General features: G+C 34.0%; 1 protein-coding gene across 3 annotated transcripts in view; it reads right to left on the reverse strand.

Annotated features, from left to right (window-relative positions):
* LOC111189681 (uncharacterized) overlaps positions 1-16681 on the reverse strand; it is a 131141-nt gene that overhangs the window by 105861 nt on the left and 8599 nt on the right. For 2 of the 3 annotated variants that reach the window (XM_022663357.2, XM_022663356.2), the window contains one exon: positions 15036-16395. In XM_022663357.2, coding sequence (XP_022519078.2) covers positions 16316-16395 — 80 coding nt within the window. In that variant the 3' untranslated portion in view covers positions 15036-16315. Of the gene's footprint in view, positions 1-15035; positions 16396-16681 lie in introns of those variants that run through there. The other variant, XR_007429914.1, reaches the window with a different exon arrangement.

Here is a 16681-nt window from a genome sequence, read left to right on the forward strand (position 1 = left end):
CCTCCCACCTCTTAATCACTGTCAGTTTGTAGTCATTCCCCGCAGTCTGCTGCTGCTTCTCTTAGGGTTAATACACTGTATTAGTGTTATATAATAGTTATTAACTATAGCCTGGTCTCAGTGTTGTAGGCTGTAAGAGTAAGTTACTGTGTTTAGTGTTGCTGAGTTTACAGTATATAGACTATATGCTGTGTGGGTAGGGCTGGTTATATTTATATTACTGTAAGATTATATCACTGTTAATAAATATAGATATGTAATAATCATAAATTCCAGATAATTAATGATAAGTATAGTTTTGCTTTAAACTGCATGAGTTTGATTAATGTAAAACGTGTGATAAACACAAAAGCAGAACTTATAATACACATTTCATAGAATTTAAACTAGGCCAGCTAAAACATGAACATGAATAAATAAATAAACAGGATTTTTTTTTTTACGTTGGTGAGACTGAATGTTTGAAGTTTTTATATGTACGAAAAATGAATTGTCTATATAAAAATTTCTAGTTGGCACAACTGGTGGTGATTTTTCTCCACAATTAAAAATTTGAGTTTAAAAATCTAAGTTTTTATTTTTATTATTTTTACAGTACACGGTTTACAAAAAGATTACATTAATTAACAGAAAGTCTCAACTGATTATTAATTGACTCTAGGCATTATTAATCAATATAACATTTTTAACTAATTCATTACTATTTAACACATTTTATTCAGAAATGCATATTTAATTAAGTTTTAACTAGTGTTAAAGTTTTAACTATGGACACTTTATTTAATCACTTTAAAACTTTAATATTAATCTAAACCAATAACAGAAAGGGCTACAGAAAAGCAGGATAGACATTCACTTACTGGATCGTTCTTTTGGTTGTTCTTCGTTCTTGGTCGGTTCTGTAGGGAGCAAAAGGTAGTAGATTAATTATGTTGCAGCTGTAATATAAAGTTCTTGTATTATTATTATTATTATTATTATTATTATTATTATTATTGTTATTATTATTATTATTATTATTATTATTGTTGTTATTATTATTATTATTTTTAAATTGCATTATTACAGTTTTATTACAGTACACTGTATTTGACTGGGTCAGTCTAACCTTTAGTTTAATTTTTTCACTGTATAAAGCTAAATTCAAAAATAGAAAAGTGCATATGAAACTTAATCATTTTTTTCCATTCAGAAATAAATGTATTTTTTAGTTCATTTTAAATTAAAAACGTATAATTTGTTTCAAGAAAAATAAGAAGCCGAATCTCTAAATCAGAAAGTAAAAATAAAGATTATTTTTTAAATTTTTCCTGAAATTCTGATTGTGAGAGATGAAAAACTAAAATACTTGTACACTGCACTACATAAAAAATAAATAACTAATGAGTTTTTACATCCAATTTTATATTTTTGCATTTAGCCTCAAACGGTGAGAAAAATAAATGTGTAACAGTTACACTGACCCTGACTGTGTTTCTAGTTTCATTTCTGCTCATCAGAATTGGAATTTTAGGAAAAAGGAAAAAAAAAAACACTTTTACTTGATTCTCTAATTTTTCATTTTTGCAACAATTGTAGGTTGGATTATATGAAAATCAGATTCTATATTTCGAAATGATTTATTTAAACTGATCATTTTGGAAACTGAACTAAAAACGAGAATGTATCTAAATATTTTTACCTTTTATCCTAAAAAGTGAATTAAGTAAAAAGCTAATTTAAGAATATATATTGCAGAATCTGTAACGCTGTACCTTTAACGGAGAGATTAATCTGCTGGATGAGGTTTTTAGTTTTCTTCTGTATCAGGAAGCATCTGTATTCTCCTTCATCAGAAGCTCTGATATCCTCCATCAGCAGAGAGCAATCTCCTCTCAGCAGATCATCCTCAGAAACAGAAACTCGACCCTCAAATCCTGAACCCTGATAAACATCCTTAACACATCTCTCAAACACCAGCTGAGAGGAGATTCTCCACTCTATACAGAGGTCCTGAACAGAGCTCCCTATCTCACAGGGCAGGACCACCGAGGAGCCCACCTCAGCCAGGACAGGTGATGGAGGTGAGTCTAGGAGAGTGAGAGGAGGAGGGATTCAGTACAGATAGTTTTACTAACCAAAATATAATGTCTATTATACTACAGTTAGTTCCGACCCTGCAATGTGATTGGCTGAGAGGCGTTCTATGAGTGCCGTTATCAGCCGGTAATGCACTGTAACAGAAGCTCTCCATGTATTATTACTCCAAATACAGGTAACCTAGCAACGATGCAGCGCTTACAAACCAAATACAAACCAAGTGCGATATTATTAAAACACCACTGGGAGCAGGCAAAGACGCAAATCCACACAAATAAATAAATAAATAAGCCCAGTGATAAGAAAATACTCATTATTTCACATTATCAGCACCAATATCAGTTTAAGACTTGCTATTATTAAAATAAAAGCTTAAGAGTATATATTTTCCAGTTAATATACCTGTAGGGTATTTTAAGCTGAATGTAAGATGGACTCTTGTAATTCTGCAGGTCTTGCCGCTGGGGGGCGCCGAAGTAAATCAAACTTTATTTATTAAAAAAAAACTATTTTCTTTCAGTCAAAGGAGCACTGGACTTTAATCTCCACAGATTTCTCACCTAAAAAACACTTATTTAGGTGATTAAAGTGCTTCTATTGATCTACAGTAAACTTACATTTCCACAATTGTGACAGAACTGGATTATAAAAAAGGTCTATTATTGGTTGTTAATTAGATTAAAATCCATTATTAACATTTATAAGCAGTTATGATACATAAATGAATTTATTCATCTATACTGTAAAACCTCAAGTATTTTTTCCAGTAAATTTTAAATCGTAAAATCTGTTGTATGCGTAAATACGTTTCATCATTTAATTGCTAAGTAATGATAATATGGTATATATTTACATATTAAATGACTGAATTTGCATTCTGTATTATTTACTGTTCACTGTTTCTCAGTGTTTTTTTATTAGTGTTTTAACTGATTATTACTATTACTTTACTAAACTATTAATACATTTATTTATAAGTCATGTATAATCCCTTTGTTCTAAAGTGGTTGATCTTTGTTATTTCCACTTGGTCACACTATAAAAATCCCATAGCAACACCTTAGCAACCAACTCCTATACTGGAACAGCACCTTAGCAACCACCTAGCAGCACCTTGGCAACTAGGTGTGGGCGATTTAAAAAATAAAAAAAGACAAATCGTGATTTTCTTCGAAAATATGATGAATTTTTTTTCCCGATTTTTTAGTTTTAGTTTTTTTTTATTCTTTTAGTTCTGAAAAACTGTTTTATTCAGTACAAAACGGAACTATTTATACAGTAGCTATTAAACAGGCGTTCATGGGAGAATGGCAGTAGTTCTAAAAGTGATGTCTCTCACCTGCACAGGTAATCAGGAAGGTGATCTGGAGGAGGGTGATCTGGAGGAGGGTGATCAGGAGGTGGGTGATATGGAGGTGGGTGATCCTCATCTTTATTGTTTGTTAGGGTAGAATCTATAAAGCAAATTTAAAGAAGAAAACAAATAATTCTACTTTGACCCTGTATAACTATTTACCAGTGTTGTTATTAATAGAGATGTATGTGTGCAGTTGTTATAATTACTAGATTAACATTCTGTAAAATTCTGTGTTCACTATTTCTCAGTGTTTTTCTTCCTATTTGTGTTTTAGCATTTAGCTTTAGCATTTACAGCATCAAAGGGATTGAAAACATTTAATTAGAAATTAGAAATAATAGGCAATCAAATAGTAAAATATAATAAATGTGGTGATAGTCTCTAGTCCCATAGTTCTAATTGGTTATATAACTTTACTGCCGGTTTTTATATTGTAAATCTTAGTTTTTCTACCTAGATATTTTGCACATTTGAATTTTTGCACTTTAAATTGTGTATTTTAAAAGTTCAAAAATTTAGATTAGTAATATTGTGTGTGCAGACTGTTGTTCCGAGCATTTCACTGCAGGTCATACTGTGTATTACTGTGCATGTGACAAATAAATTTGAAATTTGATTTTAATTTGTGTAAACTGCTGTTGAATTGTGTTGTGTGAGCAGTTGGGTCAGTTTTCTGCAATCCTCTATTCCTCAGTTTCTCTATTTGTGTAATAATGTAAATACTGAAAAATGTGTTCCTATGAAATTTGAACAACTATAAATTTTCCATTCAGTGTAGTTGGATGTTAAAAAACGAAATCTGCTGTATCAAATTAATTTTAACTTAATTTTAATCAAGTTATGTGATCAGTTTTAGCTTTCTTCCATTTTTAGCACAGTCTGATTAAAGGGACTACAGTGTGATTATTTATTTAAATTTCAGTAACAGTGAAAAGTTCTGAATTAAAATCTCTTTCTAAATCTGAGCAGTTTTAGTAAATTAAGTAGAATTGTAGAATTGTAGAAAGGTAGGTAGAGAGGAAGTGTGAAGTTTTGCACGCGGTATTTACCCCGAGTGATCCGGCCGCCTGGATTTTCCTACAGCACTCAAACTATTTCCTGTTTTGTACATTTACCATAAACACACACAATAATTATACATAAACTCATAAAAACTTCCTGTAAAATAGAAACAGAAACTCTTAGAAACAGAGCTGATCATACCGCTCCCTCTTTCACGCTCTCGCTAGAATCTGAACTTCCGGCTGAATCAGTTCCGGCTGAATCAGTTCCGGCTGAATCAGTTCCGGCTGAATCAGTTCCGGCAGCACAAAATTAAAGTTACAGTATCGGAATAAATGCTAAAAGTATGAAATTATGCATTATTTTTTTTTAGATCATTTTAACATCAAATTGAATGTACTAAAGGTCACTTCTGGTGTTCCACAAGGTTCAGTGCTGGGCCCTATATAGTTTATACTGTATATAAGTTAATGTGTGCAGTGTCTAAATAAAAAAAAAAAAAAAAACATTGCCAAAATTTGTTTTATTGAGTTGGTAACCCAACTTAGTGTAAACAGTTTAATACAACATTAAATGTTTTTTTTATAATAAATATATATATATATATTTTATTTTAGTAGATTTTCTTATTCAGTAGTTTTATGCATATCTAAATCATTGGACATTTATTATTACATCACTAAAAAATATTAAATAATACTACATTTCATCATATATGCGTTATTAAATTCTAACATACTTATCATAAACATTACATGAATTATAATAATGGTGTAAAAGAAGCAGTCAACGCGAGTAAATAATAAAAAATATAAAATTATGCAGTAACTTCCTGAAATGATTCTGATATCAAATCAGATTTATGGACGATCACTTGTATTGATATTTTTTACCTGTTTTTTAAAATATTTTTGTTATTATTGAATCATTAACACTGATCTTAACTGAGGCTTTAGTGAGATCCTGCAGTTCTTTAAATGTAGTTCTGGGATCTTTTTTACGGATCTCCTGGATGAGTTCTTCATGCCCTTTTAGAGTAATTTCAGTCGGTCGGCCGGTCACTCCTGGGAAGGTTCACCAGTGTGTGTGTGTATATATATATATATATATATATATATATATATATATATATATATATATATATATATATATATATATATAAATCAATATTTGGTGGAATAACCCTGGTTGGTTTTTAATCACAGTTTTTTTATGCATCTTGGCATCATGTTCTCCTCCACCAGTCTTACACACTGCTTTTGGATAACTTTATGCTGCTTTACTCCTGGTGTAAAAATTCAAGCAGTTCAGTTTGGTGGTTTGATGGTTTGTGATCATCCATCTTCCTCTTAATTATATTCCAGAGGTTTTCAATTTGGTAAAATTTGGCTAATTTTTAGGTGCGCTCTTAATCTTTCTTTATATCCCCGACATTTGCATAGTTACTGTACATATACTTAATATATCATTTCACAATTACTAAAAATGTGGCGATAGTCTCTATTCCCGTAGGTCTAATTGGTTTAAATGTATTGTTGGATGTATTGTTATACCTGAATAACAAGCCTACAATACATTTTAACCAATTACACAAACTTTGCTCGTTTTAATTTAACTTAATTTGTGCAGAAAAAAAAGATCTTTAAAGTAAAAATTAACATTAATTCTCTATTTGTGTAACAATATTTTCATTTAGAGTAAATACTGAAAAATGTGTTCCTATGAAATTTGAGTGTAAAATTTACTGTATCAAATTAATTTTAATCAAAAAAACTTAATTTTAATCAAATTATGTGATCAGTTTTAGCTTTCTTCTATATTTTAAAATCTCTTCCTAAATCTGAGCAGTTTTAGTAAATTAAGTAGAATTGTAGAAAATAGAAAGTATTACACGTGTTTTACACGTGGCATTTTTTTTACACGAGCGATCCGGCCGCACGGATTTTAACACAGTACTCAAACTATTTCCTGTTTTATACCTTTATCATAAACACAGTGATCACACATAAACACATAAAAACATCCTGTAAAATAGAAACAGAAACTCTAAACAAAGCTGATCATACCGTTAACCTCCGTCCCTCTCGCTAGAATTCACACTATAATTCACACTTTCACACTAGTATCTGAACTTCCGGCTGACTCAGTTCTGCCAGCACAAACTTAAAGATACAGTATCGGAATAAATGCTAAAAGTTATAAAATGATGCAGTGATTTTTTTCATTTTAGATCATTTTAACATCAAATTTAATGTACTAAAGGTCACTTCTGGTGTTCCACAAGGTTCAGTGCCGGGCCCTATATAGTTTATACTGTAAGTTAATGTGTGCAGTGTCTACATTTTGAAAGCAAAAACATTTTTTGCCTTTTAATTTTTTTTTTTTATTTAAAGTTGTTTTATTGATTTGGTAACCCAACCTAGTGTAAACAGTTTAATAAAACATTAAATGTTGGAATAAACCCTGTAATATTGTTAGTATGACGAACATCAGCTGTTTGGGTGGTTTTCTCAGTAATTTTGTGGATTTGAAACACGTTTTACCCTGTAAATTGGTTTAATCTGAATCCCTCTGTAACAATCTGGCAACCCTGGTGGCTCGCTGTCCGCTCCGTTTCTTCGGCTGTCTGTTGCTTAGTTGCGAGACCCGCAATGCATTTTGGGACACATTCAGCTCGCTTAGTAAGCAGCGATGTTTACTATAAATCATGATGCATTATGGGAGTTTTTAGTGCCCTCAAAATCATGTTCGAATCCCCCCTTATGATTCGGACACTCAAAGAAAAATGGCTGACATACTCAATAGTGCCCTAACTAGTAAATAGGGAGCCGTTTCGGTCACAGCCCGAGTCTTCGCCCGCTGTGAGTGCTGGAGACTGCTGCGCTCTGACCGGAAGCGCCGCGAACCGTGAGTCTGTTGCTATGGCTACTGAGGACGCCATCTCCATAATAAGTGCACCAACGTACTGGGCCCCAACAAACAAAGCGCCTGAACTGTTTATTTGGTGTTTCACCTCTTATCGGTGGTGTGGTTATTAAGTTTGAGTGTTTAATACTCATTCTTTAATCCGAGGGTTTTATTTGTGTATTTTATTTTATTTTATTTTATTTATTTACTACGCCGAATTTATGTTTATTACCCAGAGATTAATGTGTTAAGTTTGATTTATATATCTGAAGGGGGAGTGTTTTGTGTTATTTGAGACCTGATCTGGGATTATTTTATTTTATTTTTCTTCATATGAGTACAGAGACATTCGGAGAGCTAAATAAATAGCTCCACTTTTATTTCTACTAAGTCACGTGTGTTTGTGTGTGTTTTTTAAGATATTGAAATGTTTATGTTATGGAGGCACCATTTTATTATTTGAGTGTTAGCTTATTCAGCTAAAGGGTTATCATGTTATTCTCAACCAATATTAATTAGAGGTGTAGCCCCCCCTTAAATTTGTATTGGGTGCCTTTAGGGAGGGGTTACATATATATATATGTATAATATCTATAATATATAATGTGTGTGTGTGTGTGATTTCTAGGTTAATATTGGATAATGCTGTAGAGTGTGGGGCTGCAGGTTTTATATTGTAGTGGTTCAGTACTGTTATTATTCTAGCTGTATTATAATTAATATTATTATATTTAGTTATTTAAGGAGACCGAGGCCGGTGGAAGAGTGTGTAGAGCATGTACAGACATAATTACTGAGTAAACTACAGGGAGGTAATGTGTTTTAGTGTTTTTGTTTAATGTGTATTAGCATTAGCCTAACATTGCTACTGAGCTGCTTAGTCTAATGGGGATTTGGGGTTATTTTTATGTGTATTAGTATTAATATAAATGTTTGTCTCTTCATAGGAATCATATGGTGTAGCCACTGTTTCCCCAGATCTGTTAATGCTTTTATTTTGTTTTATTTGACATTTCAGACTCTAAAGGGTATTTTGGTCTAATATAATAATGTTCTGCTCCTTGTAATGCTAATGGTCAGTTAATGCTCATTCTAAATGAATTGACTGCAGTGTAATGTTTACAGCTATGTATCTAGACCTCTTTTAGTATTGGAAGTGTATTTTATTGATTATGGTAATTATAACTTGTTTTTGGCACTGCCTGTTTTGTTAGGTGGGCTATCCCCTTTTCAAATTATTTTTACTTTTGTATTTTATAATAAATTGGAATTAATATTTTGTAAATCATGTTAAATACCCCTCTATATTTGACTCTATATTGACCACTGTAAAAAACATTTTTACTTTTGACCTATAAGACCTGTTTTTTATTGTTTGACTTCTACTATCGAGTCTGTAAGAAAAGGGGAATGTTTAAATGTACACTTGATCCTCTTTTGATATTTTATTGAATAAACTGTTAGTGTATTCAAACAGCTGTGTGATCATTTTAAATATAGTTAATATAGTTAAATATGGCTCTCTCACCCTTTTATATTTTGATAGTTGTGTAGTCTATATTTACAGGTATTTAAGTAGTGGAAGCCACATAGTTAAGTGCTTTAATTATCACATGTCCTGCAGAGGGTGCAAGTGCACAAAACACATAACTCATACTGTTAAACACTCCTATAGAGAATAAAGAAACATACATTAAGAAATACAGGAGTTGGAGAATGAAACTGAAACACCTGGTTTTAGAGCACAATAATTGATTGTGGTGACGGACAGTTCTGGTGGAAACAGGAGAGTTGAGGTGCACATTGAATTCTGCCGTGATTTGATCAGCCGTGGTTTTATGTTTTTTGGATACAATCCGGGTTAGCACCCGAACATCCCTTTCAGACAGCTTCCTCTTACAGCGTCCACAGTTAATCCTGTTGGATGTGGTTGGTTCTTCTTGGTGGTATGCTGACATGACCCTGGATACCGTGGCTCTTGATGCATCACAAAGACTTGCTGTCTTGGTCACAGATGCTCCAGCAAGACGTGCACCAACAATTTGTCCTCTTTTGAACTCTGGTATGTCCCCCATAATGTTGTGTGCATTGCAGCATTTAGAGCAGAACTGTGCTCTTACCCTGCTAACTGAACCTTCACACTCTGATCTTACTGGTGCAATGTGCAATTAATGAAGATTGAACACCAGGCTGCTCCAATTTAGCCATGAATCCTAAAATCCGACACTAAAATGATGACAGGTGTTTCAGTTTCATTGTCCAACTCCTTTATTTATATATATATATATATATATATATATATATATATATATATATATATATATATATATATATATATATATATATATGTGTGTGTTTTGTTCTGATTTTGCCTTAAAAATCTCTCCAATCTTATACAGTCATTTTCAAACAAAAGCTGCAGAAGAAGGAAGGGAGTGTCAGGGATGAAACTTGGCCTAAGGTTACTGAGGTTGTTTTTGAGGGTGTGCTGATGCTTTAATGGTCCAGGTATTTGCACTATGGAAATACAAGCTGTTGCACGCACACACGTACTGCCCTCAGCACATTATTATCTGTAAACGAAACTAACAGATACAAAACAGCCATGGAAAGCACCTGATCTATATCTGTACTTCAGTATTCATTACAGGAACAGAACAATGGAAACCTGTAATTTTAATTTATCACATTACAGAGATATAAAAACACACTGATATAGTGTTTAATTAAAATATTCTACATTAAATGAAGCTGTATGTATAAACCCTGTCTGCCCGCAGGTTAACCTCAGCAGCAGGATGTTCTGTTCTGTTTGTTGTTCTTGTTTGATGTGTTTTTCCTGTGAAATGAAGAAGAGTTCATGCAAAGTTGAAAGAGTAAAGAATCAATAAACAGGACTCTGATCCACCTGTATCAGCACAACACACACACTATGCAGAGTCTTATATGATTAGTGAAGCTAGAAAACGGGATACTCGGTGTACAAACATGGTCATAATGTTATGCTTAATTGGTGTATGTTAGTATTTGTGCATTTAGGAAAAGTTACAACTGACAGCTGAAGCTTCCTGAACAGGATGTGTAGACTGGAAAAACAGAACATTAGCATAAAGCCATCTAAAGCCAAATACACATGCAAAGTTCAGGATCAGGATGTGACTGGCAAATGTCCTAGATTTCAACAGAGACAAGAGGACAACCTTAAATCAATACTGCAGAACCACTGAAGAGTTTATAGTTACAGCTGCAGGTAAAAGTATGTGAACTCTTTGGGATTATACTTTTATTTCTGCATAAATTGGTGATTAAATGTGTTCTGATCTTCATCTGCATCACAACAATAGACAAACACAATCTGATTAAACTAAAACCACAAAAACAATTATATATGTTTGCATGTTTTTATTAAACACAGTGAGGGGGGATGACTGTAAGAGCACAGCTCAGAATGATCAATGAGGTGAGGAAGAATCCTAGAGTGTCAGCTGAAGACTGAATACAGAAATCTCTGGAACATGCTAACATTAACATGTTGACAAATCTACAGTAAGGAAAACATTAAATATTAAACAAGACTGGAACAACTACAGGAAACGATTGGTTGAGGTTTTTGATGATAAAGGAGGATCAACTAGTAATTAAATCCAAAGATTCACATACTTTTATCCCCCCTCGCTGTGTTTAATAAAATCATGCAAACATATAAATTTTTGTGTGGTTTTAGTTTAATCAGACTGTGTTTGTCTGTTGTTGTGATGTAGATGAAGATCAGAACACATTAAATCACCAATTTATGCAGAAATACAAGTAAAATCCCAAAGGGTTCACATACTTTTTGGTCTGTTATCCCAGATTCCCCTGAGTCCAGTGGGCGGAGCTTCTGGACATGGTGAATATAAGGCTTGTGTTGTGTAGAGTAAACCCCACATTTACCACAATCCCTAATCTGTAGGAACTGTGTGAACTGCATGGGATAAATTATAAGAATAGGAACATTAGAAACTTCAACATCTCTCTACATGCTGATATATATTATTTCATTTTTTCTGAATAATAAAAACAGTAACTGGGTAATATATGTATGTTAGATCTACTCATTGTAGTTAAACCGAAACTAATAGTGCAGAGCAGCCAGAGAAGCTCCGAATCCTGATCTTAACCAAACAAGTTTAATTTATACTCAGGAGACGAAAGACAGAACAAACACGCACTCCCGGGGATTAAACAAGACAAGCCTACCTAGCAAATACTCCCTAAAGACAAAGCAATTTACTGTACACACAGAACCAGCACTCACCTGCTCAGTCACACCACTGGAAAATAAATATAAAACACAGCCACCATGCATTTTTACTGCCCCCTGTACAAGAGTTTATTAAGAGCTTTCTTAACATCACAAAAACTATTAGAATAACTAGATGTTAAAAAAACTATTAACTATTACTATTCACATTAACAAGACGCCCACATATAACAGCAGAGAGTATATCATTACACAGTGCTGAATTACAACAGCTTCCCTCATAATAACATGATATCAGACACCTGTACACATAATCTTTCCAATCAGCAGCTCAGTGGATGAGTTCATCACATGCAGTGATCTACAGCATGAAGATCTCAAAGTCCTGAAACAAGATCAGGATTACAGAGCTGAGCTTATTAACACATTCATACTGAGTTCACTTCACAAAGTTGTAGCTCTAATTTTCAAGCTTTTCTCATGAAATTGGCAAAAAAAAAAAAGCTCTCATCAGAAGTACATCATGGGCTGATTCCCATATTATACTCAGCAACCGGGGTGTTGGCATAAGATCATATGTAATCTTGGGCTTGGTTAAATGAAAGGGCCCCCCCTATTTTATCAATACATAGGAGAGAGTCTTTAGCCGTGCACCTCGCAGCTTGATTTAGGGCGTATTCAGTGATTCAGTGTGTCTTTGCTATCGTAATGACGGGAAAAGTACACAAAAAAGTCATGTACTAATTCTCTTAATTAATCATGGGTGTGGTACATTTTGGGTGTGACGTAAAATAAACCAATCAGAGTGTCTCTTGCTCACCAGGTGAGCTCTGTCTTTGGTGGATTGCTATTTTAACGGTGCAGCTACCTGGACGTGTTCAACAAACTCTTCTCAGCAGAGGAAACTGAGCTGCTGGTTCACGCTGTGAAGGAGCTCCAGCAGCTCATTTACGGGAACAGCAATGTTATTTTATTTACTATTCTGTTTATTGTTGATGTAAAAGTTGGGTTTGTGCTGCTGTGTGTTCATGTGATCAGTTTTAGCTCTTTATGGATATATTTATGGATCAATGAATGGATTAAAACAAGTGAGTCATTTCACAATGTTTTTCCAACTAACTCTTTGTTTTATAACGAAACGAAACTGGCTCAAGGCTGACATTTACCACACAAGAGATCACCACAATCAGATAGAATGTTGAATGAAATGTTGTTTGGAATGAGAAAATGTTTCGATAATAACACGCCTGTTCTCAGAAGACTGAGTTCAGATTCCTGATTGGTAAGCAACACAGCTAACTCATGTTTCAGTAATTAAAACTGCATGAGTGCCACAATGGTGGAAAGCTAAGTCGCATGACCTTTTGTTTTCTTTATTAGTGTGTCATTGAATTAATCATGAATTACAGGGGTTGGATAATGAAAACTGAAACACCTGTCATCATTTTAGTGTGGGATTTTAGGTTTCATGGCTAAATTGGAGCAGCCTGGTGTTCAATCTTCATTAATTGCACATTGCACCAGTAAGAGCAGAGTGTGAAGGTTCAATTAGCAGGGTAAGAGCACAGTTCTGCATACCACCAAGTCAGCATACCACCAAGAAGAACCAACCACATCCAACAGGATTAACTGTGGACGCTGTAAGAGGAAGCTGTCTGAAAGGGATGTTTGGGTGCTAACCCGGATTGTATCCAAAAAACATAAAACCACGACTGATCAAATCACGCAGAATTCAATGTGCACCTCAACTATCTCAAGTTAAGCGAAAATGATAAATGTTTTTAAAAATTTTGATCAAACAAAAATCTGAAAAGTGTCATAGCCCCCTATGATCATATTTAGTAGAGCCACCATTTGCTGCAGTTACAGCTGCAGGTTGTTTTTTGAGGTTTGTCTCTACCAGCTTTGATCATCTAAAGTCTGTATTGATTTTTGCTCCATTCTTCTTTATAAATCAGCTGAAGATCAGTCAGGTTGGATGGAGAGTGTTGGTCTGTGAACAGCATTGTTCATGTCTCAGTGGGATTTAAGACTGGATCATTCTAACACATGAATATTCTCTGATCTAAATCATTATAGCTCCACTGTAGCTCTGGCTGTATGTTCAGGGTCATCGTCTTGCTGGAAGATCTCAAGTCTTTTACAGCCTCCAACAGCTTTTCTTCTTCCAGGATTGTTCTGTATTTATTTATCTCCATCCATCTTCCATCCATCATCAACTCTGACCAGCTTCCTAAATCTGTCCCTGCTGAAGAAAAAAAAGCTCATCCCCACAGCATGATGCTGCCGCCACCATGTTTCACAGTTCTACCAAACATAGCGCTTTGCAAGTGCAAACAGAAATTTATATAGTTATAGTTTCTTTTAACAGTGGATTTCTTCTTGACACTCTTCCAAAAATGCCATATTTGTAGAGTGCATGCCCTGTGGACAGATTTTTTTGCACTATTGCTACTATTTGCACTTCCAGTAGATGCAAACTGCATTTCGTTGCCATGTACCTGTACCTGTTCTGAAAAATGATAAATAAGCTGAATCTATCTACAGTATCTAAATCTATCCTATTGATTTTTCTCTTGGCCGCTGTTAAGACAAGTATGAGACAGCAGCACTGGTGCATATTTATTTATAATTTAATTAAAGCTCATTTAGGTATATCTGGTAAATTCCCAACATATCTGTGTAATCTGCTTTCTTTTTCACTGCGTAACAGTTTCTATGATTCTCGCTCTTCCAGAAAGCTCCTCTACAACATTCCAAAGATTAGTTTAGAACCTATTTTGCACCATGATCTTTACAATAACCTTCAAAACCTTTAAAACTAATTACAGCGTAATTTACAGTTTAATGGTTTCTTAAGTGAGTTTAAAACTTTGGTAAAGAATTCTGTGATTGAAACACAAAAAATAGCAGTAGCTGCTCCTAAATGCTTTCTCTCTCTGTTTTGAACATTGATGTTGGTTTTGTGTTTATTCTAAATATCTGTATATGAACACAGACATTGTGAATAAACACATTGTTGTAAATTTCTGTAATTGGAAATGTCTGAGCCAGATCTCCCTTAAAAAAAGAGATTTTATTCTTAAGGATAAAGTTAAATAAAGGAAATATAATGCATTTATTACTAGTGTTTTTTTCTCTGCATCTCAAAAGCTCTTTTATCACTTTTATTGAGTTTCATGTGTCACTGTTCTTATTGTGTAGGATAACAATAAGCTGTTTATTATTTTGCTTGCATAAAGCTAATATTGCAGTAAACAGATGACACTCCTAAACATAGAAAAGTGAGGCCTTGAATTGTGTAATCGATCCATGTTTTAGAAACACTTCTTATAATGTGATAAAGAACAGTGATAATTCCCAAAACAGAGTTTCTTCCCAAAACCAGCCCAGAATCGGTCCTCCTATTTAGGACAATGTAAAAAAAAAAACACCACAAAAAAATACTGACTTGTAATTTTATGCTTTTATTATCATTTAATCTTACACATTACAAAAATAATCTCTATAAAAAATGATTTCTCAGTTTAGAAAATTAGTGTTACACACAAGCATTACACATTATATCACAAATCTCGAGTGTATTATTGCGATTATACTACAGTTCAACTATCTCCATTAATTAAAAGATTTTCAGTTAAACAGAACAAGAAAATGTTTGGTTATAAAAAAAATAGTTCCATTACTGCTCTGTTTGTAGCTGCACTGTAAGCTCTGAATTTTTGGCCATTTCAGTCAAAATTGTGGAAACGTTTTTTTCAGGAGAGAAATCTGTGTAGATTTAAGTCCATAGTTCATTTGACTGAAAGAAAACGTTTTTTTTTTTTTTTGATAATTAAATTTTTTGGCAGCGGCGAGATCTGCAGAATTAGTACCTTACGTTCAGATTAAAATACCCTGTATTAACTGGAAAATATACACACTTAAGCTTTTATTTTATTAATAACAACTCTAACTCTTAACCTGATATTAGTGGCTGATAATGTGTGTAATAATGCGTATTTTCGAACCGCTTTATTTATTTGTGGGACCTGGTTTAGCGTTTCTGTACTGTGCCTCCCAGCGGTGTATAATGATATCGCATTTGGATTGTATTTGGGTTGTAAGCGCTGCATCGTTGCTAGGTAACCTGTATGTGGCGGAGTAATACAGTAATACATGGAGAGCTTCTGTTACAGTGCATTACCAGCTGATAACAGCACTCATAGAACACCTCTCAGCCAATCACATTGCAGGGTCGGAACTAACTGTGGTAATAATAACAAATACCAAAGACAGGTAGGACCTTTTTAAAGACTACACTGTGAAAAAACACATAAAAATATATTTTAAAGCATGTTTGAACAACTCAAGAGAAAACCTTGCCGTGCCCCTTCTTTAATATTTAATAATTATTTACAGACAATTACAATTACAATTTCACTGTATAATAACCATCATTATTACCATATCTAGCGTTTCTGTGCTTTGCTGTTGAAAATGTTTTTTAGATCGCTCCTAGTCTGGATCCTAGTCCTAAACCCTAAACCTGTCCTGAGTGACTCTAACAGGAGCAGAAGCTCCAGGCAGTTTAGCTCTCGGGATCTTTGGATCTCACAAGCCTCTCTACCACGGCAAGGTGGCGATCCATCAGAGAGGATTTTCAAAGCATCGCACAAAACCGTATCTCCTACTATACATTTATTTACACTATTTACAGTGAATTTTATAAAGTGCTTTGCCATTTTTCACGTGTTACGCAGTAGTGTGTTTGTGAGAATGGTGAACATTAGGATCTGTGAGGGAACACTGATCAGTCCTGCGCTACCTGTAAAAACACAGAGAGAAAAATAAACATTTAGGTTTACTGCTCTTCATAAATCTGTTATGCTTTAAAAAAAAAATCTAATTTAGGCCTATTTTCTGTTTCCTATCACTACAATGCCTCCAGCACTAGGAGGTGAGGGGTGAGGATAAGTGCACGCCTCCTCGGATACATGTGAATTCAGACTCCGCCTCTTTTTCAGTTGCCACCAATCAATATGGCATCACTAGACAGCATCACAGAGCATTTGGAGGAAAGAGCCGGATTGCCAGCTGTGATACATCAGCTA

This window comes from Astyanax mexicanus, unplaced genomic scaffold (genome assembly GCF_023375975.1).
Source record: "Astyanax mexicanus isolate ESR-SI-001 unplaced genomic scaffold, AstMex3_surface scaffold_31, whole genome shotgun sequence".
Taxonomy (NCBI): Eukaryota; Metazoa; Chordata; class Actinopteri; order Characiformes; family Acestrorhamphidae; genus Astyanax; species Astyanax mexicanus.